Raw genomic sequence first — 27,858 nt, 5'->3', positions numbered from 1 at the left:
AATGTAACGCCGTCTTCTTTATCTCCTCCTTACCCTCCTCCTTACCCTCCTCCTTACCCTCCTCCTTACCCTCCTCCTTACCCTCCTCCTTACCCCTCCTCCTTATCCTCCTCCTTACCCCTCCTCCTTATCCTCCTCCTTACCCTCCTCCTTTTCCTCCTCCTTATCCTCCTCCATATCCTTCTCTTTTTCTTCCTCCTTATCCTCCTCCATATCCTTCTCTTTATCCTCCTCCTTATCGTCCTCCATATCCTTCTCTTTATCCTCCTCCTTAGCCTTATCCTCCTTATCCTTATCCTCCTTATCCTTAGCCTTATCCTCCTTATCCTTATCCTCCTTATCGTTATCCTCCTTATCCTTATCCTCCTTATCCTTATCCTCCTTATCCTTATCCTCCTTATCCTTATCCTCCTTATCCTTATCCTCCTTATCCTTCTCCTCCTTATCCTTATCCTCCTTATCCTCCTTATCCTTATCCGCCTCCACCTCCTTCACCTCCTTCTCCTCATTCTTCTCCCTTCCTCATTCTTCTCCCTTCCTCATTCTTCTCCCCTCCTCATTCTTCTCCCTTCCTCATTCTTCTCCCTTCCTCATTCTTCTCCCTTCCTCATTCTTCTCCCTTCCTCATTCTTCTCCCTTCCTCATTCTTCTCCCTTCCTCAGTCTTCTCCCTTCCTCATTAGTCTACCTTCCTCATTCTTCTCCCTTGCTCATTCTTCTCCCTTCGTCATTGTTCTCCCTTCCTCATTCTTCTCCCTTCCTCATTCTTCTCCCTTCCTCATTCTTCTCCCTTCCTTCTCCTTCTCCCTTCCTTCTCCTTCTCCTTCTCCTTCTCCTCCTTCTCCTTCTCCTTCTCCTTCTCCTTCTCCTTCTCCTCCTTCTCCTTCTCCTTCTCCTTCTCCTTCTCCTTCTCCTTCTCCTCCTTCTCCTTCTCCTTCTCCTTCTCCTTCTCCTTCTCCTCCTTCTCCTTCTCCTTCTCCTCCTTCTCCTTCTCCTTCTCCTTCTCCTTCTCCTTCTCCTTCTCCTTCTTCTCCTTCTTCTCCTTCTCCTTCTCCTTCTCCTTCTCCTTCTCCTTCTTCTTCTCCTTCTCCTTCTTCTCCCTTCCTTCTCCTTCTCCTTCTTCTTCTCCTTCTCCTTCTCCTCCTTCTTCTCCTTCTCCTTCTCCTTCTCCTTCTCCTTCTCCTTCTCCTTCTCCTCCTTCTCCTTCTCCTCCTTCTCCTCCTTCTCCTTGTCCTCCTTCTCCTCCTCCTTCTCCTCCTGCTTCTCCGCCTCCTTCTCCTCCTCCTCCTTCTCCTCCTCCTTCTCCTCCTCCTTCTCCTCCTCCTTCTCCTCCTTCTCCGCCTCCTTCTCCTCCTTTTTCTTCTCCTCGTCCTCATCCTCCTCCTCCTCCTTCTCCTTCTCCTCCTTCTTCTCCTCCTTCTTCTCCTCCTCCTCCTCCTTCTTCTTCTTCTTCTTCTCCTCCTCCTCCTCCTCCTTTTTCTTCTTCTCCTTCTCCTCCTTCTTGTCCTCCTCCTCCTCCTCCTTCTCCTTTTTATTCTTCTCCTTCTCCTCCTTCTTGTCCTCCTTCTCCTACTTCTCCTTTACCTCCATTACTCAAGGTGGGTGGAGGTTATGTTTTCACCCTTGTTACTTGGTGGAAAAAAAAATTTCGCAAAGTATGTTGGTCTGTAGCATCTGTTTCTCTGTCTGTTTGTCACACGATTTTTGGCCAGTTTTCAAGCAATTGTTCTGATTTTTTTGTGTTTAGGTGACCAGCCAAGGACAGCAACGCTTCATTTAGGTGAAGATTTCAGATCTGAGAATTTTTGAAGTGATTCTTCACCATTGATAGGGCCAAAAACGTTATATAGCACAATATCTCAAAAGGTTATGGATGGGTTCACACAAAACTTGGTGGACAGTTTGGGAGTGCCACGAGGAAGAATTGATTCATTTTTGGTGAAGATCTGAATCCAGATCTGGATACAATAATAATTTAATTTTAACTGATTCCTCACCATTGAGAGATGGGGCTAAAATCGGCATTGCATGATATCTCAAAAAGTTGTTGACAGATTCAGATGATACTTGGTGGGACAGGTTTGGTGTGTGACGAGGCCGAATTGATTTAGGTGAAGATCTAGATCCGGATCCGGACAGGATAATTTTTTTTTAAGTGATCCTTCACCATTGAGAGATGGGGACAAAACGATGTATTGTGGATGTAAAAAAAAGTTGTGGACAAGTTATAATAAAACTTGGTGGAGGAGTTGGTTAGTTGACAAGAACAAGCCAATTTTATTTTGGTTCAGATCCGGCCTATCGGTGGCATACAAAACGTAAACTGTTCAGCCTTGCGGAGGTGCCGTTGTAGTTTCCAAGTGTTATTTTGTTTGTGAGAATGTCTTCACTTGTCGACACGCACTCGTTAATCATGGTTATTTTCTTGTCGGATTTCTTGCTTTCAATTTTGTATGTTGTGCAATATATATTTGTCCAGGATGTCCTAGAAATAATTACGGAACGTAAAAGTAGTACTCTGTTTTGGGGTGCAGGATTGAAAATATAGGCAACCAATCGTATGACTGTTGAATAATTATTTCACCAATCATATTGCCTGTTATTAATAACATTAAATACTAACAAGCCGGTAGGCGACATGGCTGCTCGCTTTAGATGGAAAGCTGGCCGACGCGACTAGCTGATATTCATGTACATGCTATCAATCAATTTAGCACAATAAATATGATGATCACAGCCCTCTTAGTTTGCGCCCAGAAACCCGCCTTGTGAAATTTCAGGCATGTTTTCAAAGAGACTCTAACAAATGGCAGCCCTGGTAATTCCATTTATCTATTCGCTAAAGATTGTTTTTTTTTATATGATGCTGTAAGACATTCTCCTTGGGCACAAAAAAAAAACAGGTCCCTCGGAGGTCCAGTTTCGGAGGTATTGATTTTTTTTTTGTACAGTCCACATTAAGTGTACGATGTACGATAAAGTATTTTAGCTGTTGCTAAGCAACGGAGGTGTGCAGCAACCATTCATTTTTGTGTACATGCTAGCAACATTGTACACATTTCACCCAAGTTTCATCAAAATCAGACTTTCTCTTTGAGATATTCGCAATTAACCGTTTCTGAAATGTTCGACATGTACTCGCCCAAAACCTATCTCCTCCTACAAATATTTTTGTTAGGGCTGTAAATTGGCATGAAGGGAGCTAGATAGATTGCACACAGAACTCTAAGTTTCGATTTTTCGATTTTTTTTTTTGATTTTTTTTCGATTTTTTTGACCACTTTAAAGGGCCGTTGCTATGCCGTTGCTAGGGCCCGGGGTCCCATATTTGAAAGCACACGATTCCCATAAATATTGGTCCTACCTACCAAATTTCATTGGAATCGGTTGAGTGGTTTAGCCCCTAGGCTTGAGCAAAGTTTTGCGGACAGACAGACAGGGAAATGTCCAGAATAAGGGTGCTCTAAGAGCAGCCAATAAAATATTGTTAAAAAGCAAATATATTTTTTAATGATCCATATTGAATTATGGGACACCCTGTATACATAATGGATATTGTTTTATTATATTTTAACGTGTTTTGCCTACTGTATTGTGTACATAGTATTTGAGGGTAATATGTACATATGTTTGTTTATTTATTTATTTATTTTGTGTGCATACTGATTTCAATGTGCAGTAATACCCCGGTTTATGCCTCCCCTTTTCATGTGGTTTCGCAAATACGTCGCTCGTTATCAATACTACTTCTTGATATTCGTCGTCTCAACTCACATTTTTGTTGCTTTAAAAGCCATACCTTTTATTCTGGACGATTTTCCGAACTTACAAGACTGATAAAGATGCCAGAATACATCGCTAAAGTTCCAAATTGGGAGATCACGAAAGCGTCAAAAGAACTACTGTACTTTGTTTCACACAGAAATAAATGTACTGCTCTGTAGATTGGTTAAAAGGCATTGCAAACGTGTTCCCTCATCATCATCATCATCATCATCATCATCATCATCGTCATCATCAATATTGATCGTTGTAGGGCCGTTTGCCCCGTGATGATCATTTTCATGGATGGGTTTCATAAGGTACATTTATACAGTGTTTCACCTATTTTAAAATCTACTTTGATGCAGTATTTTGCCGATTTGAAAGGCTAAAATGCACTTTCAAAATCTACCTGTGAGACTTGTCCAAGCTCGGAGTCCCCAAGGCTCGCCCAGCCCATGGCACACCGAGTGCCGGCCGCAGTGATGAGATTGCCTGCATCATGTCTGCAAACATCGAGCAGTCCCTGTGAATGCCCAGGGCAAGTACGGAGCGCAGAGAGAGCATCGCCATGGTTGATGCACCTTGGCTCCACAAACGGGCCACGGGAACAGATCTGGAGATGCAGAGCAGCAGGAGCCACTGGTCCAGGACCAGGGACCGTGCTCTCCCGCACCTCAACACGGGACCAAGCGCATTCAGGTCCATCCCCAAGCACCCAGAGCACCTCGCCTATCCTGACGGCGAGCTTACTCTGGGCACCGCGTGAGCTCCACCTGCTTGGCCATTCCTCTTTCTGGGCCTCAGCCATTGTCCTGGCATCCTCTTTCCACGACCACTCTCGACTCTGCCATTCTCTCTGCTCGGCCCTGTTCCGACACCATGGTCAGGGAGAGATTCGAGCCACATGACTTGGAACGTCTCTTTTTAAGTGGGATGCGTGCTCGGTCATGGGCACCCCACACACCGCACTCTCGCGAAGGATCCATGGCAAAGCGTATTCCGTTGCGGTGACAATTGAACAAACCCGGAAGTGGCGTGTCTGCGATGTCATTGATATTGACGTCAATAGCTAATGGCAACGCATTAAATTAGATGTGAAACTTGACTTTACAAATTAAGTTGGATGTTATTTGTCGAATGGATGCTGGTACTGATGGATTGCCAGATTATTAAGTTTGCCTCTGATCAATAAATATGCCCACATCCATTGAAGAAGAATGAGGAAGAAGAAGAAGAAGAATGAGGAAGAAGAAGAAGAAGACTGCCACCTCCGACCGCTTCCGGGAGAGGTTTATTTTTTATTTAAATGTCTTGTAATGTAAAATATATTTAATTATACATATTGGTACTTGAATATAACTGTCATTGATTGAAAAAAACGGTAATATCATAGGTAAAAAGTGAAATATAATACCTGAAGTGGTGACATAAGGAATGCATCCCCCTGATTCCATTCATTCTTAAAAGAAAAACTGTTTTGATTTTTGTCGCATTTTTCAGGAACACATCTCCGACATAAACTGGGGATGCGTCTGACACAACTGGCAAATAAGCCGTCCCGGAAGAAGGGCTAATCCCCCACATTTCTGATGTCTTTGGCATATATTTACCCTTGCTAGAGGAGAGAGTTGTGGGTCCATTCGTTTGTTTGCCTGTTTATTTGTTCTTACGTAACGTGCCAGACATAGACCACAATTTTTACATGTTATCTTTTTTATACTGAGTACTGTACCTCCATAAAGTATGCACAATTAGAATGTATATGATGTATGTACGGTACAATTAGAATGTGAGTACGTGTATGATGTATGTACGGTACAATTAGAATGTGAGTACGTGTATGATGTATGTACGGTACAATTAGAATGTGAGTATGCCTATAATGTATTTATGGTACAATTAGGATGTGAATACCTATGGTGCAATTAGAATGCGAGTATGTCTTTAATGTATGTACAGTACAATTAGAATGTGAGTACGTCTATAATGTATGTACGGTGCAATTAGAATGTGAGTACGTCTATAATGTATGTAGGGTATAATTAGAATGTGAGTACGTCGATAATGTATGTAGGGTACAATTAGAATTTGAGTACATCAATAAAATACGTACTATAAAACCACACAAAACAAGTCTGGGTGAGGGTTTGCAATCTTTGATTGTTCTTTATAGTTTATGACCTGTAATACTGGCTTTCACCAGGTGGCACTATATGATTCTCTAATTCTGATGTACAGTACCATACTGTGTTACACACTGGGTGGTTTGCCATTGCCTTCTCAGTGGCTAGGGCACGAATTGGGAATTTGTTCATGGTGCCGAAGATAATTCACTTACTCTTAGTGAAGAACACCGTAGAGTATTTAACACCCACCAACTATTGCCGACAAATAAGATTCCCATTTAACGTCTGTCCGAGAGGCACACACATTTATGAATCACCCTGCCGATGAAACGCCAGAATGATAGTTTATTTCTGGGCTGAGTTTCAAACTCAGTCTCGACAGCTGAGAGACGAGTGTGCATACCTCTAATCCAGGTCATCCTGCCAGCCCGAGACCATTTTTGATGACACCTTCCTACGGTAGTTGAGTCCACTTGAACCAATGATATCTGTGCCAGTTCTTGTGTATGTTCAGCACTTGATGTTTTTTATTTTTATTTTCTATTTCTGAAGGAACTTATCTTTCAGTATTGCTCCTTTGTTTTTATGAGTTTATATGGCCTTCCAATCCTTTCTTTTTTAATCCTTAACTTCTCCGTTCTCATTATGCTTCCGTGTTGTTGCTTGAATGCCCAATCTAAAAATATCTGTTATGTGGGATATTTCGATCTGGGAATTGTCTTCTCAGTGTAAAACGATTCTTTTGAGTATCATAGAGTTTGCTATCTTGGGCATGGTGTAGGTTTATATTAACAGCAAGAGAGAAATTAGAAATTGATGGAAAAAGTGTGGCGGCCAAAGATTTTGGATTATTTGGATAGGACGAAAACTAAAAACATCCAGAATGAAAATGTGAATTGTGGGAAACATTCTACAATTCATGGAATGCCCTCCCAATGGAATTCCGAAATAAATTGCAGGAAAGCATTCCAAAACGGATATACAGTATCTGCTGTTTTGCCTGAAACAGGTGGTCGCAGCAAATATTGTAATTTCACGCATTAAAATTGAAAAATACAATTCGTTTTTGTTTTTCAATACATTATCATTATTAACACCTCTTTTTAATAAAATTTAGCAAATGTGACAATGAGAATGTTTATCTTCAAGAAATGGTGGAAGTAAAAGCAATATGCAATTATAAAGGAATTACAAAATGTCTTCCTTTTTGCCATTGTCTTTGCCAAATGACATTGTTTCAGGTTATAACATTATTCACATTTTGCACTCTATGACTTTTGTGCTGTTAAAGTTTTTACTGATTGCTTTTATCATCATGTTTTTTTTTCTGAATCTTTTTGTGATTACCTTCGCAAACTTTGTTGCGAAGGTTATGGTTTGATCGCTGTGTATTTATTTATTTGTGAATACGTGTGTTTGTTTGTTTGTTTGTTATTCGCATAACTCCAAAAGTATTGAACTGAATCGCAGCAAATTTGGTGGGATGATTGGTTATTATCCGAGGACCATTTGATTAGATTTTGGGAGCGATCGGGTCAAAGGTCAAGGTCAAGGTCATGAAAAGGTCAAAATCGTCTTTCTACCATAGCGCGGTCAATTTGTATCCAATTTGCATACAACTAATGTCAAAATGTTCAGAATTCAATGCCCCATCTTGTGATATGTGACATGACACAATGACGTTATAACCCTTACTACCGGTTGGGAGTCAAAGGTCAGGGGGGGTCATGACATTGCAAAATGTGCGGTTTTAGTCATAACACGGTCAATTCTTATCCGATTTGCATGAAACCAACACCAAAATGTTGACTGTTCTGTTCCCCACACTATAATACCAATTACAAAATTAAGAGTACAAAGGTCAAGGTCGAGGTCATGAAAAGGTCAAAATCGTCATTTTGCCATAGTGCGGTCGTTTTTTTTTTTGTTTTTTTTTTTAATCCAATTTGCATGCAACCAATGCCAAAATGTTGTGAATTCAATGCCCAATCTTGTGATATACGATATGACACAGGAAATTTAATGTTTTTAAGCCATCATAACACATATGAGATGGCAGATGTGGTATGGGATTAAATACCCTCACAATCAACGGTTTCTGGGGGGGGGGGGACAAAATGTAGCGTTGGCGAAGGTATGCGCTCTACTGAGTGCCTGTGCTAGTTTACATCATTTTTTTTTTTTGTTTTAATTTTGTTTTAATTGAGCCTCCCCTGTACTATATGTGACCGATAGGATAGGAGAAGGCTTATAGCTGTTGTCGGATTTGTTTCTACAATTAGTGCAGATAATTTTTAATGGTACCAGAGTTTCTTAGACCCCGAGGAGTACGAAACCACCATTTAGAATGTTTTTTCTTCTTCTTTATTCCTGCACTCCCAACACTCCCAATTTCCGAGCTGCATCAATAATGGGAATAAAAAGTATGTGAGGGTGACAATTTTTTGACCTTAACCTAAAAAAGGTCATCACCCAATTATAGAAGTTTTAACATTATTCACCAAAACTCGACTAAGGTTTGTCTTATCGGAATGAAATTGCCCTCTCTCGATAACCAAGTGCAAGGTGCATTTATGCTTGCTTTACATCAGACCCTCCAGGTTAAAGGTCGAGGTCAAATGGTTGGTTGAGAAAAAGAATTCTTTTTTTCTTTTTTTTTGGCGTTGCTCAATTTTGCCAATGCGGAATCTCAAAAACCGCTTGGCCTTCCAAGATTTTCTTGCATCATAATAGCGTACCTGCACTGAAGTTGTGCACCCGATATTTGTTTATTGTCCTTGACCTACTTTTTTCAGATTGTGGCATAATTAATAAAAAAGACACCCTTTTGATCATAACTCGAATAATTTTCCCCTGATTTTCATGGATAGATTGTAGATGGGAACACATTTTCTTTACACTCCATCCCTAAATGCTGAATTTCAAGGTCATATGGTGGTCCAAAAAAAATGGTCATCTTTGGATCACGGGCCAAGGGTAAGGAGAGGCTTACCCTTGGCGATCGCTTTGTGATCACAGATATCCAGTTATTATTATAATTACTTCTTTCTTTTTTGTGCGTGTCTGCTGCATTTTCAATTTTCCTTGAATGATGTTTTCAATGCTTAATCGATTGTTTGCTTGCTTTTCATCAAATTTATATTGAAATGCTTTCTTTCTACTAGTTCTGCGAGGAAGTGAAGGAGAATTCCCCTTGCCTGTCAATTTGCGGCCGGCTCATGGCCACCAAGACAAACTCTGCCATGGTCCGGCATTTTGGCCTTCAGCTTTTGGAGCATTGCATCAAGTGAGGGTCCTCGTATCAAATGAAATAAGCAAAGCTTCATCATGTTTTTTATTTTATTTTTTTCCTGCTTCTGCCACACATTTTAGTCTCTGCTAGACAAATGATTGGCAAGTAACGTATTCTCTCCCTTTGCTCTCCTCTGATTTTGTTTGAGAGAAATGTACTTGTTTTTGCATTATTTGTACAACAGATTGACTTACAATTTTTTTTTTTTGAGCAAATGTATCTGTCTTAAGATTCCTTTACTTTCCTGCTTTTCACATTGACTTTACGATCCAGGTTTCGCTGGATTAATATGAATCAAGAAGAAAAACTACAGTTAAAAGAAGATATTTGGAAGATTATTACAGATGTAAGGATGTATCTTTTTTCCAAATACTTTCCTTTTATCAGGCTGAATGTGTTGTGCTTTATCTTAAACTGTAACAAAGAGGTTGTCCATTAATACATAATGGCTTGTACAGTAAGAGGGTTGAGGTAGGAAGGGGATAATGAGGATATAAAAGATCATTTGTAGCCTTCGGGGATGACAGAAGATCGTGGGGCACTGCCTGTATGAAATGCTGGAGTGAAGAGTGTGCAATTGAACCGCCTCCGGAAAGTATTTTGAAAAGAAGGAGAAAATGGGAATAAAAGGGATGGAGGTGTGCTGTTATTAAATTGAGAGTTTAACCAGGAGGGATTACAATAATTGCATGTGTGGCCTGGAGTACTTGGACAGGGTTGGAAGGGTTGTGGTAAAAGAGGGAGCTAAAATAGAAGAGAGGCTGGAAAAATCATTGGCCACACATCTATCAGATATGTGAGAGTTGCAGGCCTGTGCTTCAACCTCATTATGGAGGATTCTAATAATCTTGAGAGCTTTAGATTCAACACAATCCAAGAATAACCTGTGATTCTGGTGTCCCAGCCCATATGGAAGAGCAATACTCCATTAATATACCAATAAAAACTGCCGGATGGGAGTAGTTGTGATTCTTAATTGAATGACGGAGGATGTCCAGTCTGCAGAGCTGAATTTGGAGACCACCTTGGCTATATGGTCAGCCTAAGTGAAGTCATTTCTGACAGTGAGGCCTACATGTTCAGGAGACTGAATTTCTTCCAATGGCTGCCTCAATAAGAGGCATTACTTTCATCCCAATCCTCGTATATTTTGGCTTTTTTCATTTGCAGCACATGGTAGCAAGGTGGCATCATTGGTTGAGGACATGGCCGTGCCGCTGATGCAATGTCCTCTGTAGGTTAGCGCAAGAATTTGTAATTTGGCCATGGCGCCTGCGATGGCTTGCCTACTCTTCGTGTAGGACACCGTGGGATATTTAACATCCACCAACTAATCCAGCAGATGGGATATCCAGTTTAATGTCCATCCAAGGGATGGCACACACATTGATGAATCGCCCTGCCTGTGAAACATTGGGATGACAGTTTATGGCTGGGTCGGGATTCAAACCCAGGATAGGCAGCTTAGAAAGAAGAGAGTGTGCATACCCCTATGCCATCCTGCTAACCAAATATATTTAATGAAAATATATCTTTCAATTAAAACATATCCTCCACTGCTTTACTTGGAGAATTCCGAATACTTTGCACATGCGTTTTTTCTTAACCTGCCTTTACAAAAATTTTCCTGCCTCTCCCTCACCTATTCAACACCTCTGAGAACATGTTATTTGCTTGCAGGGTACTCTACCCATCATGGAAGAAGAGGCTCACGTTAAGGATGTCGTGTCTCGACTGGTCGTAGAGATGGCTAAGCGAGAGTGGCCACAGCAGTGGCCTGAAATGCTGGACGAATTGAAGGCTCTCTGCAAAATAGGTGTAAGTAGTTTTGTCATTTTGTAATAAAAGGTAAATCGTGTGTTAGTTATCTGTGTTTTTGAACACTCGTGTTTGAGTGTGGAGCATTTGTATCGTTTGCCTGCTCCTTTAAACATATGCACTTGCCGCTTTTATTGACCAAACATTATGAACCGGGATGAGGCAGAGAATTGTCACAGCATTGTTTGCCGCAACATAAATCATTCAAGAATGATTGCTTTGCATGCTAGGGCTCATCAACTCTGGAGGTCATGGTTCCTAGCTTCCCATGCATACTCGTGCTTGATGTGATGCATTATCAATGGCACAACCAAAAAGTTTCTTCTTCTTCTTTCGGCTGCTCCCTTTCGGGGTCGCCACAGCGGATCATCCGTATGATCCGCATCGTGATTTGGCACATGTTTTATGCCGGATGCCCTTCCTGACGCAACCCTGGTCGCCTCTTACGACACAGGGACATGGTACACCTATTTTAACCGGGGTATACACCGGCCCAGTACACTGGTACTCATTTCGCCGACCTCGGAAGGATGACAGGCTGAGTCAACCCCCTGGTGTATTAATTCAGTGGCCCGACGGGGCTTGAACTCAGGACCTTTTGGATCCCAAGCCGTTGCCCTAACCACTGCGCCAACACCAAGCTAAGCACAACCAAAAAGTTTCTGCTCTTATTAATGTAGAACCAGCACATAGCTGATTAATCACAGAAGGCTTATTTCTTTGCAGGTCTTGCTTTGTTGATTATTCTGTCTTAATTATTAGTGGTTGCATCACCAGCGATCGCTTTGGGTTTAGCTTTGACTTGGTAAAGCCATCTAATCTTATGGCTTTGTACATGTTCTTCTATTACTAAAAGGAGCAGCATCCTTCCATGTGTCACTTTTTACTCTAAAGGATTCCAGCTGTTGAAGGAAAAAAAAATGGTATTTGGGAAAGTTAATAATCGATATACATGGAATAAAAATTTCAAAATTGCAAAATGTCATGTCTGTTTAATTATAATATTGCCTTTTAGGTGGACTTCGAGTTTAATGGAGCTGTTCAAATGGTATCACTTTTAGCTCGCCTGTTCGAAGAACAGAGAGCTATAGCGATACCCCCGGCGTGAGCGTGAGCGTCAGCGTGAGCGTGAAAATGTTAAAGTTTTTGGTGCAAGTTATTTCCTTTCTAATGTTTTTATCTACCACACTATTTTTTTACTGATTACAAAATACAAATACATATATTGCTTTAAAATTATTTGGATCAGACTTCACTGCAATGCTTTATAAAAAAATATTATTAGACTAGTTTTTTAAAAACAATAAATGTATAAACAGGCGAGCATTGGGTGGCTTTGACACCAACTCTCTGGTTTTTATTGTACTAGCAAATACCACCCGGCGCTTTGCTGACGGGAACACTGTGAGGGGGTAGAAAAAGAGGGGGGAAGGGTTGAGTGGAGAGGGAGAAGGGTGAGGAGGGAGGGGGAGCGAGGAGGGATGCAGAAAAGGAAGACAGCGTGAGGGGAGGGTTCGTCTGGACATAACCACCGTCTTGACAGGTCCAGAGATAACCACCACTGTCCTGACACAACCACCATCCAGATACGTCAAGGGAAGGCAGCATGAGGAGAGTGCAAGTGAAGGCAGTGTGAGGGGAGGGTCCATTCAGACATAACCACCATCCGGAAGACGGGTATACTAAGTGGGAGGAAGAAATAGAGGGGGTGGAGGAGCGAGGAGGGTTCGGGGAGCGATGAAGTAGGGGTGAGCACGGGGGGGTAGGGGAGTGGGAGGGGGTAAAAAAGCAGTAAACTATGTGTAAATAAAACATATAACAAATAAATACATTAAAATGAATGACTTTTTATGAAGTGCTCTCATGATTGGGGTTAGTACATATTGCATTTGACAGGCTGTCCGGTTTTGAATGACAGCTCAGAAGATGAAAAGGAGGCTGATTAGTTTGGGATTTTTTTGAATAACTTCATAATGGAGACTTGAGTAGCTGCCTTCATTTTCTATTCGAGGACCTTGCAACATTTCAGGACATTCTCCATCTCCCTCTGCACCTTGTAACTTCTCCTGCAGTTGGGGCACGAGCCACGGGGAACGAGCCACTCACCGCTCACGATGATTGGGAACGAGCCGCTCGGGGTGACGGGGCACGAGCCGCTCGGGGTGACTGGGCATGAGCCACTCGCCGCTTGGGGTGATGGGGCACGAGCCACTCGCCGCTCGGGGTGACGGGGCACGAGCCACTCGCCGCTCAGAGTGACGGGGTACGAGCCGCTCGGGGTGACTGGGCACGAGCCACTCGCCACTCGGGGTGACGGGTCACGAGCCACTCGGGGTGACGGGGCACGTGCCACTCTCCTCTCGGGGTGACGGGTCACGAGCCACTCTCCTCTCGGGGTGACGGGGCACGAGCCACTCTCCTCTCGGGGTGACGGGTCACGAGCCACTCGGGGTGACGGGTCGCGAGCCACTCGGGGTGACGGGTCGCGAGCCACTCGGGGTGACGGGTCGCGAGCCACTCGGGGTGACGGGTCGCGAGCCACTCGGGGTGACGGGGCACGAGCCACTCGGGGTGACGGGGCACGAGCCACTCTCCTCTCGGGGTGACGTGGCACGAACCACTCTCCTCTCGGGGTGACGTGGCACGAGCCACTCGCCTCTCGGGGTGACGTGGCACGAGCCACTCGCCTCTCGGGGTGACGTGGCACGAGCCACTCGCCTCTCGGGGTGACGTGGCACGAGCCACTCGCCTCTCGGGGTGACGTGGCACGAGCCACTCGCCTCTCGGGTGACGGGCACGAGCCACTCGGGGTGACGTGGCACGAGCCACTCGCCTCTCGGGTGACGTGGCACGAGCCACCGCCTCTCGGGTGACGTGGCACGAGCCACCGCCCGGGGTGACGGGCACGAGCCACTCTCCTCTCGGGGTGACGTGGCACGAGCCACTCTCCTCTCGGGTGACGGGCACGAGCCACTCGCCTCTCGGGTGACGTGGCGCGAGCCACCGCCTCTCGCACGTGGCGCGAGCCACTCGCCTCTCGGGGTGACGTGGCGCGAGCCACTCGCCTCTCGGGGTGACGTGGCGCGAGCCACTCGCCTCTCGGGGTGACGTGGCGCGAGCCACTCGCCTCTCGGGGTGACGTGGCGCGAGCCACTCGGGGTGACGTGGCGCGAGCCACTCGGGGTGACGTGGCGCGAGCCACTCGCCCGGGTGACGTGGCGCGAGCCACTCGCCTCTCGGGGTGACGTGGCGCGAGCCACTCGCCTCTCGGGGTGACGTGGCGCGAGCCACTCGGGGTGACGTGGCGCGAGCCACTCGGGGTGACGTGGCGCGAGCCACTCGGGGTGACGGGGCGCGAGCCACTCGGGGTGACGGGTCGCGAGCCACTCGGGGTGACGGGTCGCGAGCCACTCGCCTCTCGGGGTGACGTGGCGCGAGCCACTCGCCTCTCGGGGTGACGTGGCGCGAGCCACTCGCCTCTCGGGGTGACGTGGCGCGAGCCACTCGCCTCTCGGGGTGACGTGGCGCGAGCCACTCGCCTCTCGGGGTGACGTGGCGCGAGCCACTCGCCTCTCGGGGTGACGTGGCGCGAGCCACCCGCCTCTCGGGGTGACGTGGCGCGTGCCACTCTCCTCTCGGGGTGACGTGGCGCGAGCCACCGCTCTCGGGTGACGGGCGCGAGCCGCCGCCTCGGGTGACGTGGCGCGAGCCACTCGCCTCGGGTGACGGGCGCGAGCCACTCGCCTCGGGGTGACGTGGCGCGAGCCACTCGCCTCTCGGTGACGTGGCGCGAGCCACTCGCCTCGGGTGACGGGCGCGAGCCACCGCCTCTCGGTGACGTGGCGCGAGCCACCGCCTCTCGGGTGACGTGGCGCGAGCCACTCGCTCTCGGGTGACGTGGCGCGAGCCACTCGCTCGGGTGACGTGGCGCGAGCCACTCGCCTCTCGGGTGACGTGGCGCGAGCCACTCGCCCTCGGGTGACGTGGCGCGAGCCACTCGGGGTGACGTGGCGCGAGCCACTCGGGGTGACGTGGCGCGAGCCACTCGGGGTGACGGGGCGCGAGCCACTCGGGGTGACGGGTCGCGAGCCACTCGGGGTGACGGGTCGCGAGCCACTCGCCTCTCGGGGTGACGTGGCGCGAGCCACTCGCCTCTCGGGGTGACGTGGCGCGAGCCACTCGCCTCTCGGGGTGACGTGGCGCGAGCCACTCGCCTCTCGGGGTGACGTGGCGCGAGCCACTCGCCTCTCGGGGTGACGTGGCGCGAGCCACTCGCCTCTCGGGGTGACGTGGCGCGAGCCACCGCCCGGTGACGTGGCGCGAGCCACCGCCCGGGTGACGTGGCGCGAGCCACCGCCTCGGGTGACGGGCGCGAGCCACCGCCCGGGTGACGTGGCGCGAGCCACCGTCGGGGTGACGGGCGCGAGCCACTCGCTCTCGGGGTGACGGGCGCGAGCCACTCGCCCGGGGGTGACGTGGCGCGAGCCACTCGCCTCGGGGTGACGTGGCGAGCCACTCGCCTCTCGGGTGACGTGGCGCGAGCCACTCGCTCTCGGGTGACGTGGCGCGAGCCACTCGCCTCTCGGGTGACGGGCGCGAGCCACTCCTCTCGGGTGACGTGGCGCGAGCCACCGCCTCTCGGGTGACGTGGCGCGAGCCACCGCCTCTCGGGTGACGTGGCGCGAGCCACCGCCTCTCGGGGTGACGGGCGCGAGCCACTCGCCTCGGGTGACGTGGCGGCCACCGCCCGGGTGACGGGCGCGAGCCACTCGCCTCGGGTGACGGGCGCGAGCCACCGCCTCTCGGGTGACGTGGCGCGAGCCACTCGCCTCTCGGGTGACGTGGCGCGAGCCACCGCTCTCGGGTGACGGGCGAGCCACCGCCTCTCGGGTGACGTGGCGCGAGCCACTCGCTCTCGGGGTGACGTGGCGCGAGCCACCGCCTCTCGGGTGACGGGCGCGAGCCACCGCCTCTCGGGTGACGTGGCGCGAGCCACCGCCCGGGTGACGGGCGCGAGCCACCGCCCTCGGGTGACGGGCGCGAGCCACCGCCCTCGGGTGACGGGCGCGAGCCACCGCCTCTCGGGTGACGTGGCGCGAGCCACTCGCCTCTCGGGTGACGGGCGCGAGCCACCGCCCGGGTGACGGGCGCGAGCCACCGCCTCTCGGGTGACGGGCGCGAGCCACTCGCCTCTCGGTGACGGGCGCGAGCCACCGCCTCGGGTGACGGGCGCGAGCCACCGCCGGGTGACGGGCGCGAGCCACTCGCCTCGGGTGACGGGCGCGAGCCACCGCCTCTCGGGTGACGTGGAGCGAGCCACTCGCCTCTCGGGTGACGTGGCGCGAGCCACTCGCTCGGGTGACGTGGCGCGAGCCACTCGCCTCGGGTGACGTGGCGCGAGCCACTCGCCTCTCGGGGTGACGTGGCGCGAGCCACTCGCCTCTCGGGGTGACGTGGCGCGAGCCACTCGCCTCTCGGGGTGACGTGGCGCGAGCCACTCGCCTCTCGGGGTGACGTGGCGCGAGCCACTCGCCTCTCGGGGTGACGTGGCGCGAGCCACTCGGGGTGACGTGGCGCGAGCCACCGCTCTCGGGTGACGGGCGCGAGCCACTCGCTCGGGTGACGTGGCGCGAGCCACCGCTCGGGTGACGTGGCGCGAGCCACTCGCCCCCCGGGGTGTGGTGGCGCGAGCCCCTCGCCTGTCGGGGTGACGTGGCGCGAGCCCCTGGCCGGTCGGGGTGACGTGGCGCGAGCCACTCGCCTCTCGGGGTGACGTGGCGCGAGCCACTCGCCTCTCGGGGTGACGTGGCGCGAGCCACTCGCCTCTCGGGGTGACGTGGCGCGAGCCACTCGGGGTGACGTGGCGCGAGCCACTCGGGGTGACGTGGCGCGAGCCACCGCCGCCTCGGGTGACGTGGCGCGAGCCACTCGCCTCTCGGGTGACGTGGCGCGAGCCACCGCCTCGGGTGACGTGGCGCGAGCCACCGCCTCTCGGGTGACGTGGCGCGAGCCACTCGCCTCTCGGGTGACGTGGCGCGAGCCACTCGCCCGGGTGACGGGCGCGAGCCACCGCCTCTCGGGTGACGGGCGCGAGCCACTCGCCTCGGGGTGACGGGCGCGAGCCACTCTCCTCTCGGGTGACGGGCGCGAGCCACTCTCCTCTCGGGTGACGTGGCGCGTGCCACTCGCCTCTCGGGGTGACGTGGCGCGAGCCACTCGCCTCTCGGGGTGACGTGGCGCGAGCCACTCTCCTCTCGGGGTGACGTGGCGCGAGCCACTCGCCTCTCGGGGTGACGTGGCGCGAGCCACTCGCCTCTCGGGGTGACGTGGCGCGAGCCACTCTCCTCTCGGGGTGACGTGGCGCGAGCCACTCGCCTCTCGGGGTGACGTGGCGCGAGCCACTCGGGGTGACGTGGCGCGAGCCACTCGCCTCTCGGGGTGACGTGGCGCGAGCCACTCGCCTCTCGGGGTGACGTGGCGCGAGCCACTCGCCTCTCGGGGTGACGTGGCGCGAGCCACTCGCCTCTCGGGGTGACGTGGCGCGAGCCACTCGCCTCTCGGGGTGACGTGGCGCGAGCCACTCGCCTCTCGGGGTGACGTGGCGCGAGCCACTCTCCTCTCGGGGTGACGTGGCGCGAGCCGCTCGGGGTGACGGGCACCAGCCGCTCGGGGTGACGGGTCGCGAGCCACTCGGGGTGACGGGTCGCGAGCCACTCGGGGTGACGGGTCGCGAGCCACTCGGGGTGACGGGGCACGAGCCGCTCTCCTCTCGGGGTGACGTGGCACGAGCCGCTCGCCTCTCGGGGTGACGTGGCACGAGCCGCTCGCCTCTCGGGGTGACGTGGCACGAGCCGCTCGCCTCTCGGGGTGACGTGGCACGAGCCGCTCGCCTCTCGGGGTGACGGGTCGCGAGCCGCTCGGGGTGACGGGGCACGAGCCGCTCTCCTCTCGGGGTGACGGGTCGCGAGCCACTCGGGGTGACGGGTCGCGAGCCACTCGGGGTGACGGGGCACGAGCCGCTCTCCTCTCGGGGTGACGTGGCACGAGCCGCTCTCCTCTCGGGGTGACGTGGCACGAGCCGCTCGCCTCTCGGGGTGACGTGGCACGAGCCGCTCGCCTCTCGGGGTGACGTGGCACGAGCCGCTCGCCTCTCGGGGTGACGTGGCACGAGCCGCTCGCCTCTCGGGGTGACGTGGCACGAGCCGCTCGCCTCTCGGGGTGACGTGGCACGAGCCGCTCGCCTCTCGGGGTGACGTGGCACGAGCCGCTCGCCTCTCGGGGTGACGTGGCACGACGAGCCGCCTCGCTCGGGGTGACGTGGCACGAGCCGCCGCCTCTCGGGTGACGTGGAACGAGCCGCCGCCTCTCGGGTGACGGGCACGAGCCGCCGCCTCTCGGGTGACGTGGCACGAGCCGCCGCCTCTCGGGTGACGTGGCACGAGCCGCCGCCTCTCGGGGTGACGTGGCACGAGCCGCCGTCGCCTCGGGGTGACGTGGCACGAGCCGCTCGCCTTCGGGTGACGTGGCACGAGCCTCTCGGGGTGACGTGGCACGAGCCGCTCGCCTCTCGGGGTGACGTGGCACGAGCCTCTCGGGGTGACGTGGCACGAGCCGCTCGCCTCTCGGGGTGACGTGGCACGAGCCGCTCGCCTCTCGGGGTGACGTGGCACGAGCCGCTCGCCTCTCGGGGTGACGTGGCACGAGCCGCCGCCTCGGGGTGACGGGCACGAGCCGCTCGCCATTCGGGGTGACGTGGCACGAGCCGCTCGCCTCTCGGGGTGACGTGGCACGAGCCGCTCGCCTCTCGGGGTGACGTGGCACGAGCCGCTCGCCTCTCGGGGTGACGTGGCACGAGCCGCTCGCCTCTCGGGGTGACGTGGCACGAGCCGCTCGCCTCTCGGGGTGACGTGGCACGAGCCGCTCGCCTCTCGGGGTGCCGTGGCACGAGCACGAGCCGCCGCTCGGGGTGCCGTGGCACGAGCCGCTCGCCTCTCGGGGTGACGTGGCACGAGCCGCTCTCCTCTCGGGGTGACGTGGCACGAGCCGCTCGCCTCTCGGGGTGACGTGGCACGAGCCGCTCGCCTCTCGGGGTGACGTGGCACGAGCCGCTCGCCTCTCGGGGTGACGTGGCACGAGCCGCCGCCTCTCGGGGTGACGTGGCACGAGCCGCCGCCCTCGGGTGACGTGGCACGAGCCGCTCGCCTCTCGGGTGACGTGGCACGAGCCGCCGCCTCTCGGGTGACGTGGCACGAGCCGCCGCCTCTCGGGGTGACGGGGCACGAGCCGCCGCCTCTCGGGTGACGTGGCACGAGCCGCCGCCTCGGGTGACGTGGCACGAGCCGCTCGCCTCGGGTGACGTGGCACGAGCCGCCGCCTCTCGGGGTGACGTGGCACGAGCCGCCGCCTCTCGGGTGACGTGGCACGAGCCTCTCGGGGTGACGTGGCACGAGCCGCTCGCCTCTCGGGGTGACGTGGCACGAGCCGCTCGCCTCTCGGGGTGACGTGGCACGAGCCGCTCGCCTCTCGGGGTGACGTGGCACGAGCCGCTCGCCTCTCGGGGTGACGTGGCACGAGCCGCTCGCCTCTCGGGGTGACGTGGCACGAGCCGCTCTCCTCTCGGGGTGACGGGGCACGAGCCACTCGGGGTGACTGGTCGCGAGCCACTCGGGGTGACGGGTCGCGAGCCACTCGGGGTGACGGGTCGCGAGCCACTCGGGGTGACGGGTCGCGAGCCACTCGGGGTGACGTGGCACGAGCCACTCTCCTCTCGGGGTGACGTGGCACGAGCCACTCTCCTCTCGGGGTGACGTGGCACGAGCCACTCGCCTCTCGGGGTGACGTGGCACGAGCCACTCGCCTCTCGGGGTGACGTGGCACGAGCCACTCGCCTCTCGGGGTGACGTGGCACGAGCCACTCGCCTCTCGGGGTGACGTGGCACGAGCCACTCGCCTCTCGGGGTGACGTGGCACGAGCCACTCGCCTCTCGGGGTGACGTGGCACGAGCCACTCTCCTCTCGGGGTGACGTGGCACGAGCCACTCTCCTCTCGGGGTGACGTGGCACGAGCCACTCGCCTCTCGGGGTGACGTGGCGCGAGCCACTCGCCTCTCGGGGTGACGTGGCGCGAGCCACTCGCCTCTCGGGGTGACGTGGCACGAGCCACTCGCCTCTCGGGGTGACGTGGCACGAGCCACTCGCCTCTCGGGGTGACGGGGCACGAGCCACTCTCCTCTCGGGGTGACGGGGCACGAGCCACTCTCCTCTCGGGGTGACGGGGCACGAGCCACTCTCCTCTCGGGGTGACGGGGCACGAGCCACTCTCCTCTCGGGGTGACGGGGCACGAGCCACTCTCCTCTCGGGGTGACGGGGCACGAGCCACTCTCCTCTCGGGGTGACGGGGCACGAGCCACTCTCCTCTCGGGGTGACGGGGCACGAGCCACTCTCCTCTCGGGGTGACGGGGCACGAGCCACTCTCCTCTCGGGGTGACGGGGCACGAGCCACTCGCCGCTCGGGGTGACGGGGCACGAGCCACTCGCCGCTCGGGGTGACGGGGCACGAGCCACTCGCCGCTCGGGGTGACGGGGCACGAGCCACTCGCCTCTCGGGGTGACGGGGCACGAGCCACTCGCCGCTCGGGGTGACGGGGCACGAGTCACTTACCGTTTGGGATGACGGGGATGATGACAGAGGTTGTTTTCACCCCCTGTCTGTTTGTTTGTTGCTTGTGAAATTGAAGATTTACAAGTATATTAGTTGGGTTGGTCTGTGATTGTCTGTTTGTTACTTGGTGAAAAATATTTTTCGCCAAATATGTTGGTCTGTCACGTTTGTCTGTTTTTCTGTCTCTTTTTCTGTTTGTCACAAGATTTTGGGTCGCAGTTTTCAAGCAGTCTTTCTGAATCTTTGTTTTTTTTTGTTTATTTAGGTAACCAGCCAAGGACGGCAACGCATAATTTTGGTGAAGATCCCAATTCGATAATTTTTTTAAGTGATTCTTCCCCATTGAGAAAAAATGCCAAAAACGATATTTTGCACAACATCTCAAAAGGTTATGGATGGATTCGGATTAATCTTGGTGCACAAGTTGGGCGTGTGACAAGGGCAAATCGATTCAATTTTTGGTTAAAAACCAAACCGGAAACGAGAATTATTTAATTCTTCAGAGATTCTTCACCATTCAGAGATCGAGCCAAAAACGATATCTCAAAAGGTTACAGATGGATTCTGACGAAACTTTGTGGACAGATTTGGAGTGACACTCGGAAGAATTGATTAAATTTTGGTGAAGTTCCAAATGCGGATGCGGATTTGAGAATTATTTAATTTTTATGAGATTCTTCACATTTGAGTTAGGGGGCTAAAAACTATTATATTCCATGGTATCTCAAAACGTTGTGGATGGATTTGGATGAAACTTGGTGGACAGCTTGGGTGTGTGACAAGGAGGAATTAATTCAGTTTTGGTGAAGATCCAAATCCGGATCTGAGATTTTTTTTTCATTGATTCTTCACCATTGAGAGATGGGCCCAAAAACAATATATACCATAGTATTTCAAAAGGTTGTGGACAAGTCATGACAAATCTAGGTGGATGAGTTGGTTCAGTGACAAGAACAAGCCGATTAAATTTTGGTTTAGGTCCGGATTCAGATCCGACCTATTTGTGGGATACAATGGCTCTACCAAGTGCCGTTCTGGTTTTGTGAGTGTGTTTGATTCCAAGTTTTTCCATTTCTCTTTTTTAAATTTTCGTTTCAGGAGCTGGGCTCATGGAATAGAGTAAACTAGATCTGATGGTGGGAGAAATATCAATGGATCGAACAATAGGTATAAGAGGAAAGGGAGGGGTGGAGGAAACATTGAAACTAACAAGTTGCTTGGATTAGGAAAGGTTAATGGGGGTAATAAAGATTATGGGACAGAATTAGGGCTGGGCAATATCTCGATTATCGGCTCAATAACATATTTATGTCATCTCTACCGAGATGACCTCATAAAGCCGGACCAGATGTCCGTCCGTATGTCCGTCAATTTTTCTTTCCGATCTTGATGAAACTTAGTATGTGGGTAGAGGTCGATGAGTGTTGCACTACGATACAACTTTTGTCAGGGTTCAAGGTCAGGGACGAGGTCGTGAGGTCACGTAAGTTATAAAAATCGCCATTTTCAAAACCTATCTAGTCTGCCATTCTGCAAGATATTTGGCAACTGTTTATTGATTATGATAGTAAAAAATATTATCTTGTATCTAACCAGACAGATTGTTGAATTTCCTTCCCGTTTGATCGTCGCGTGATCTGGAAGATGGCCAAAAACGCCGATGCAATTCGCAAAGAAGGAAGGAAGGAGAAATGAAATATAAATATAAAACACATTTTTAGCCTTTTATATTTATACATTTTCCGCCGAAGGTGCAAAAGTTTCAAAACCCGAAATGTAAACGTCGGCATTTATTTTCAAAATATAATTTCGTGCGCACGCGCCAAAATGCCGAGTCATCTTTAACCAAACTGCGCAGTAGAACTGCGCAGTAGTCCGGTCATGGCGTCTGAGCAGTGGCCAGCGTGGTTCAGATTGACTGTGGTTTCTGGTGCGAAGGTGATTGTTAAGAAGTATGTCGGCGGTATAAATTCGAGTGACTGTATTGGTGATTTAATCACGCAACATGTTGACAACGAATATTCTGGCCGAACGATTGCATCAATTCAGTGCATCAGCAGGGATAATTCGCAGGCTCCTCTCGATCGTGCCGATATCTAACATAATAACCGGCGGACATAGGGCTGCAGACTGTGGGGGCAAGGCCACAGATCCCAGATGAGGGGATAAGTGATAAATTATGCTTCATGCTTCAGGCTTTCTGATTAATATATCAATGAGTACATTCCATAATTAATGAATTAATAATGAATGAATCTGGCATACATAAAGGTTTTTTCATACCTGACATATTACTTTGTGCAGTGTCACGAAACTTCTGTGGAATTGATAATTAATGAATTTGCTCGCTCTAACGATTTTTCAAACCTCAATATCTCTATAAATACTTGACCAATTTTCAGTCTGAAAGTTGCATTATAATCAGTGAAGAATAATCTACAGGATTATCATAATCTCCGAGAGCTAAGCCTATTTTTTCGTTTTTTTTTTTCTACAACCAGAAGTGAAATGGCCCCAGAGAGTGGACGGACCGGAAAACCACGTATTGTACTTAATGGTGATTCTGATGTGTTAATCCGGGTACTAAATGAACAATACATACTTATTAATTATGTCATTAGTAGTATTATCCTAGTGTATCTCTGAACTATTTCAATCTAAACGGTTAGTTTGGACTGTTTCGCGGTTACCTGAACTGAACATTGAGAACTTGTGGTATTATAGAGATGACCGTCACCCCCACACGGGGGTAATTTTTAAAAAATATATCATCAACGCGATACTTCTTATATACCCCCCCCCCCCACCCACGCACACACCATCCCCGTTGATATGCATTTCATCCCAGCATGTGCCCATCGTAAACAAAGAAAGACATTTAAATAATAATTCGATAAGCATGGGACGGGTTGAGTACAAGACACCACAATGATGTGCATGTCCATGGAGGCCGAGCCTAGTGCTAGACGTAATGCCATAATAATGGACCAGCGAAAATAGCATGACAAGCAGAAGGACGGATAAATCCAGATACCATAATACATTTACATTATACAGTATAGATGAAGTCCGATGTCAGGCTACAGTGGCTTCTTCGTCACTTTGCAAAAGTGCAATTCAGGTTCAAGAATACCCATTTATGATGTATCGTTTGACAATGGCACAAACACTGCTTTCAATGAGAGCACACAGAACTCTTCACATCAATTTCAGTACAAATTAAGTGGCGATTAACAGCTAAATCTTCAAGCTATTGCACAGAAGGTCATCATTAGGGTTATATCCACATCGATAGTGTGTACCCCCAAGTACCAGCTATCACCGCCAGCTGGTCGCTACATTCGTATACGAGGTCCGTTTAAAAAGTAATGGGACTGAGCCTGCTGTGTGCTCCACATGCACAACTTGAATGAACGGGTTGCGTCACAGTCTTTCGCAACATTCCAGCAATATATATAATTGGTGATGGTTGACCACTCATTGAGTGATTTTATTTTATTTTATTTTATTTTTTTTACAGGTCGTGCTTTACACGTTGTCTCGTCTGAGTCATTGCTCTATGAGTCGTGAGCAGAGAGCCAATCTGAAGTTTCTCGCCAAGCTTGGCAAAACACCTTCCAAATCCTTTGCAATGCTGCAGCAAGTCTACTGGGAAGAAACGATGTCACGTACACGTGCATTTGAATGGCACAAGAGGTTCAAAGAGGGACGGGAGGAGGTTGAAGATGATCCACGGTCTGGAAGACCTTCAACGAGCAGAATGGCAGACAACATCGAGCGTGTGATGCAGATGGTGCGCGCAGATCGTCGACCCACGGTGCGGATGATTGCTGAGGAACTTTCCATCAACAAGGACACTTGGGCATCATCACTGAGAATCTCGAAATGCGCAAGGTGTGCGCAAAGATGGTCCCCAAGCTGTTGTCCGAGGACCAGAAACAGCAAAAAGTCACTGTCTGTCAAGACATTATCGAGCTCCTCGAGGATGATCCAGACCTGCTTGGGAAAGTCATTACTGGCAATGAATCGTGGATATTCAAATACGATCCCGAGACCAAACTGCAGAGTCGTCAGTGGAAAAGTCCGGCATCACCAAGACCAAAGAAAGCAAGGATGTCGAAGTCGAAGGCAAGGTGATACTCATCATCTTTTTTGACATCAAGGGCATTGTCCACTTCGAGTTTCTTCCACAAGGTCAAACAGCGAATCAACACGTGTCCAAGGAGATTCTCCGGCGCCTCATGAGATCAGTCCAGGACAAGAGGAGGAATCTGTGGGAGAACAACCCTGGGTGCTCCACCATGACAACGCCCCTGCTCACAGTGCCCTGAGCATCCAACAGTTTCTGGTGGAGAGGAACGTGCCAACTCTGGAGCAACCTCAGTATTCGCCAGACTTGGCCCCTTGTGATTTTTTCCTATTCCATAAGATTAAGGGGGTGATCAAGGGGACTTGATTTCCTGATGTGGAGGCCATCAAAATGGCCTTGACGATGGAGCTCCGGAGGATTCCAGAAGAAGCCTTCTGGGGGTGCATCAAAGCGTGGAAGAAGAGGATAGACAAGTGTGTGAGACTGGAGGGAAACTATTTTGAAGAGTACAAGCTCTAATTTCAATATATCTTTTGGAATAAAATTTCTGTGAAGTCAGTCCCGTAACTTTTTAGATGGACCTCGTAAGTGATGGTGCAATGTCGATATATCATCGATATTTGGAGGGACGATTATTGACTAGCAAAAACTCAATATTGACCATCCCTAGACAGAATTGCAAATGACGAGAGACGGTGGTTTATTGCTTGCTTGAAGCTCTGGAAGGTGGTTCAATTGACTGGAGAAGCGAGGAATAAAATAGTTCAATTATGTAGACAGCTTGGATATTTTATGTTTAACCAGGAGGGGGACACTGTAAAATTGCGCACATCCTCGACAAGATAGGGAGGGTTGGAGGACGGAGAGAGCAGAGCGAGCATTATTGGAGAAGAGGTGGTAAAAAGCAGAGACCACCAACCTGCCTATGATGTGAAAACAACAGACCTTGTGCTTCGGCCTCATCACAGGAGATTTGAATATTGTTGAGAGCTTTAGATTCCACATAATCCAAGACAGACATGTGATGCTGCTGCACCAGCCCATCGAGGAAAGCAGTATTAAATTGAGCAATGGACAAAGGCTCTGTAGACTTTGAGTAGCTCTGATTTTCAAAAAAAAGATTTGGATTGACGAAGGATGCCCAGTCTGCAGCTGGCTTTGGAGAACAGCCTTGCTGTATGGTCAGTCCAGCAAAGGTCACAGCTGTTGCTGAGGCCGAGAAGTTCAAGAGACTGAACCTCTTCCAATGGATGACAAAGGAAATGTGTTTGGGGTCATTTTCGATCATCTTTCTGGAGCAACAGAGTGAAACTGAGATTTTCCAGGATTGAAGGACATATTCCTTTTATCAGACCAGTGTCTAATCAATTCCAGATCAGCATAGAGGGATTCAGCTTCTGTCTGCCAAGCAAAGGGATTGGGGTACTGTGCAGCTGTGGGGTCGTCTGCAAAAAGGAAGAGAGGGTTCTCCAGAACTGCGGAGAGGTCATTTGTGTAGATGAGGAACACAACTCGACTACTAGCATATAGATCAAAACACTGTCTTGGGGAATCCAGCTTTCACTGAGAGATGGGAGGAGAAGGTTCCATTAATGGCAACATGTTGACTGTGTGAGTGGAGGAAGTCAGAAATCCAGGAATAAAGTCAACCTTAGATGCCACAGGCAGAAAGAGAGGGAGCTTTGCAAGCAAAGTAGCAGGATGCCAGACTATATTGAGTGCCCGAGATATGTCCAGAGACACTGTCCTAACCTCTTGTTTGAGATTGAAGACTTCCAACTATTTCTGAGAGAGGATGAGAAGCATGTCCAGAGTTGTGACGTGGACAGAATCCAAACTGATTGTCAGAGATCAGGCTGTTAGAAAACATGAAGACTTGACATCGGAACCCATAATGGATTCCATGACTTTGCTTTTGGTTGGAAGTAAGCTCCCTGGTCTGTAGTTGGTTGGTTGGGTCTGTTCGTCCATTCTCTTCTGGATAGGAGTTGTGTTTGCTGACTTCTACGCAGGGGGGAGGTGGCCAAAGGAGAAGGACTGACTAAATAGGGCAGATAGAGGGGAAACAAGAACAGCAGAGCAGGATTTGAGAACATTGGCACTGATCCCATCTGGGCCTGTCACCAAAGCAGCATCAAGGCCAGGCAGATGATTCTCTACCATCTCTGGTGAGAAAGATACAGTCTCATAGACAAGTGGGTATGTCAGGATAAAATTGGGACAGAACGGGATGAGTTCGGTACATGAGATTTAGAGGCAAAAGCCGAGTTTAGACATTCTGCATTATCTCGGCCAGAGTCTGCAGGCTTGCCACTTGAGCTGAAGGACGGGATGGATTTGGAGTTTCCATCAGAGACAGACTTGACAAGGTGCCACCATGACTTGGAGGAAGGAGACCTGGTGGAGAGTTTGGCCTTGAGAATTGTAACTTTTTCCAAGCTGAGAGAGCAAGCTTCTTTACTGCAACTGCCTTCCCACAGAATTCTGTGTACCAAGGTTTAGAGGATGGATAGGAAAGCCACCAATAGGATGGGATAAACTGGTGCATGAGAGAAAATAGACTTTTGTAAAAGTATTCCTAAGTGGAATCAATATCAGGTGCTGTGGAGCTGTTAGCCCAATTATTTTGTGAGAGGGCAAATTGAAGTCCCTTCCAATTGGCCTGTGCAAATAGCCATGCTTTGTGTTGTCGAAGTTGCTCTCTTACAATGGCAAGAGAGATATGGACCATGACAAGAAAGTGATCGGAAGAGCCAATAAGGGCAGAAGAGGACAGAGAACAGAGGTGGCAGAGGGTAGACCAAGAGAGATTGAATGAAAAGTTTGTCATTAATATGTCCAGGAGGAAGGGCATAGCCAAGAAGTTTAGTCTTCATTTGTTTAATTTTATTATTCGCAGGCCAAACATCACCAGTCATTGTCTGAATCCCCATTTGGAGGTAATATCCCAGCACATGCTGTTTGTTTGGTTTAAAATTGTTTATGCACATTTAAATATCATCTCGGCATGTTGAAGTGATATATATATTTCTGCATAAAATAAGCACATTCTTTTTTTTGAATGAGCCTTTTATTGTGACTTTCCTTGTATCAATAACACTGGTC

At 50.7% G+C, this 27,858-nt stretch overlaps 1 protein-coding gene across 1 annotated transcript in view; it reads left to right on the top strand.

Moving 5' to 3' along the window:
- The window catches only part of XPO5 (exportin 5), a 131,078-nt gene that overhangs the window by 554 nt on the left and 102,666 nt on the right, over positions 1-27,858 (top strand). Inside the window, exons 2-4 of the mRNA XM_085869608.1 lie at positions 9,055-9,176; positions 9,456-9,528; positions 10,863-11,000. Of these exons, the coding sequence (XP_085725734.1) occupies positions 9,055-9,176; positions 9,456-9,528; positions 10,863-11,000 (333 nt within the window). The remainder of the gene's footprint in view (positions 1-9,054; positions 9,177-9,455; positions 9,529-10,862; positions 11,001-27,858) is intronic.

The sequence above is a fragment of the Eptatretus burgeri genome, chromosome 2 (assembly GCF_056783735.1).
Source record: "Eptatretus burgeri isolate ZD-2024b chromosome 2, Ebu_testis_v1, whole genome shotgun sequence".
In the NCBI taxonomy this organism is placed as follows: Eukaryota; Metazoa; Chordata; class Myxini; order Myxiniformes; family Myxinidae; genus Eptatretus; species Eptatretus burgeri.
This window is presented reverse-complemented; position numbering and strand designations above follow the sequence as displayed.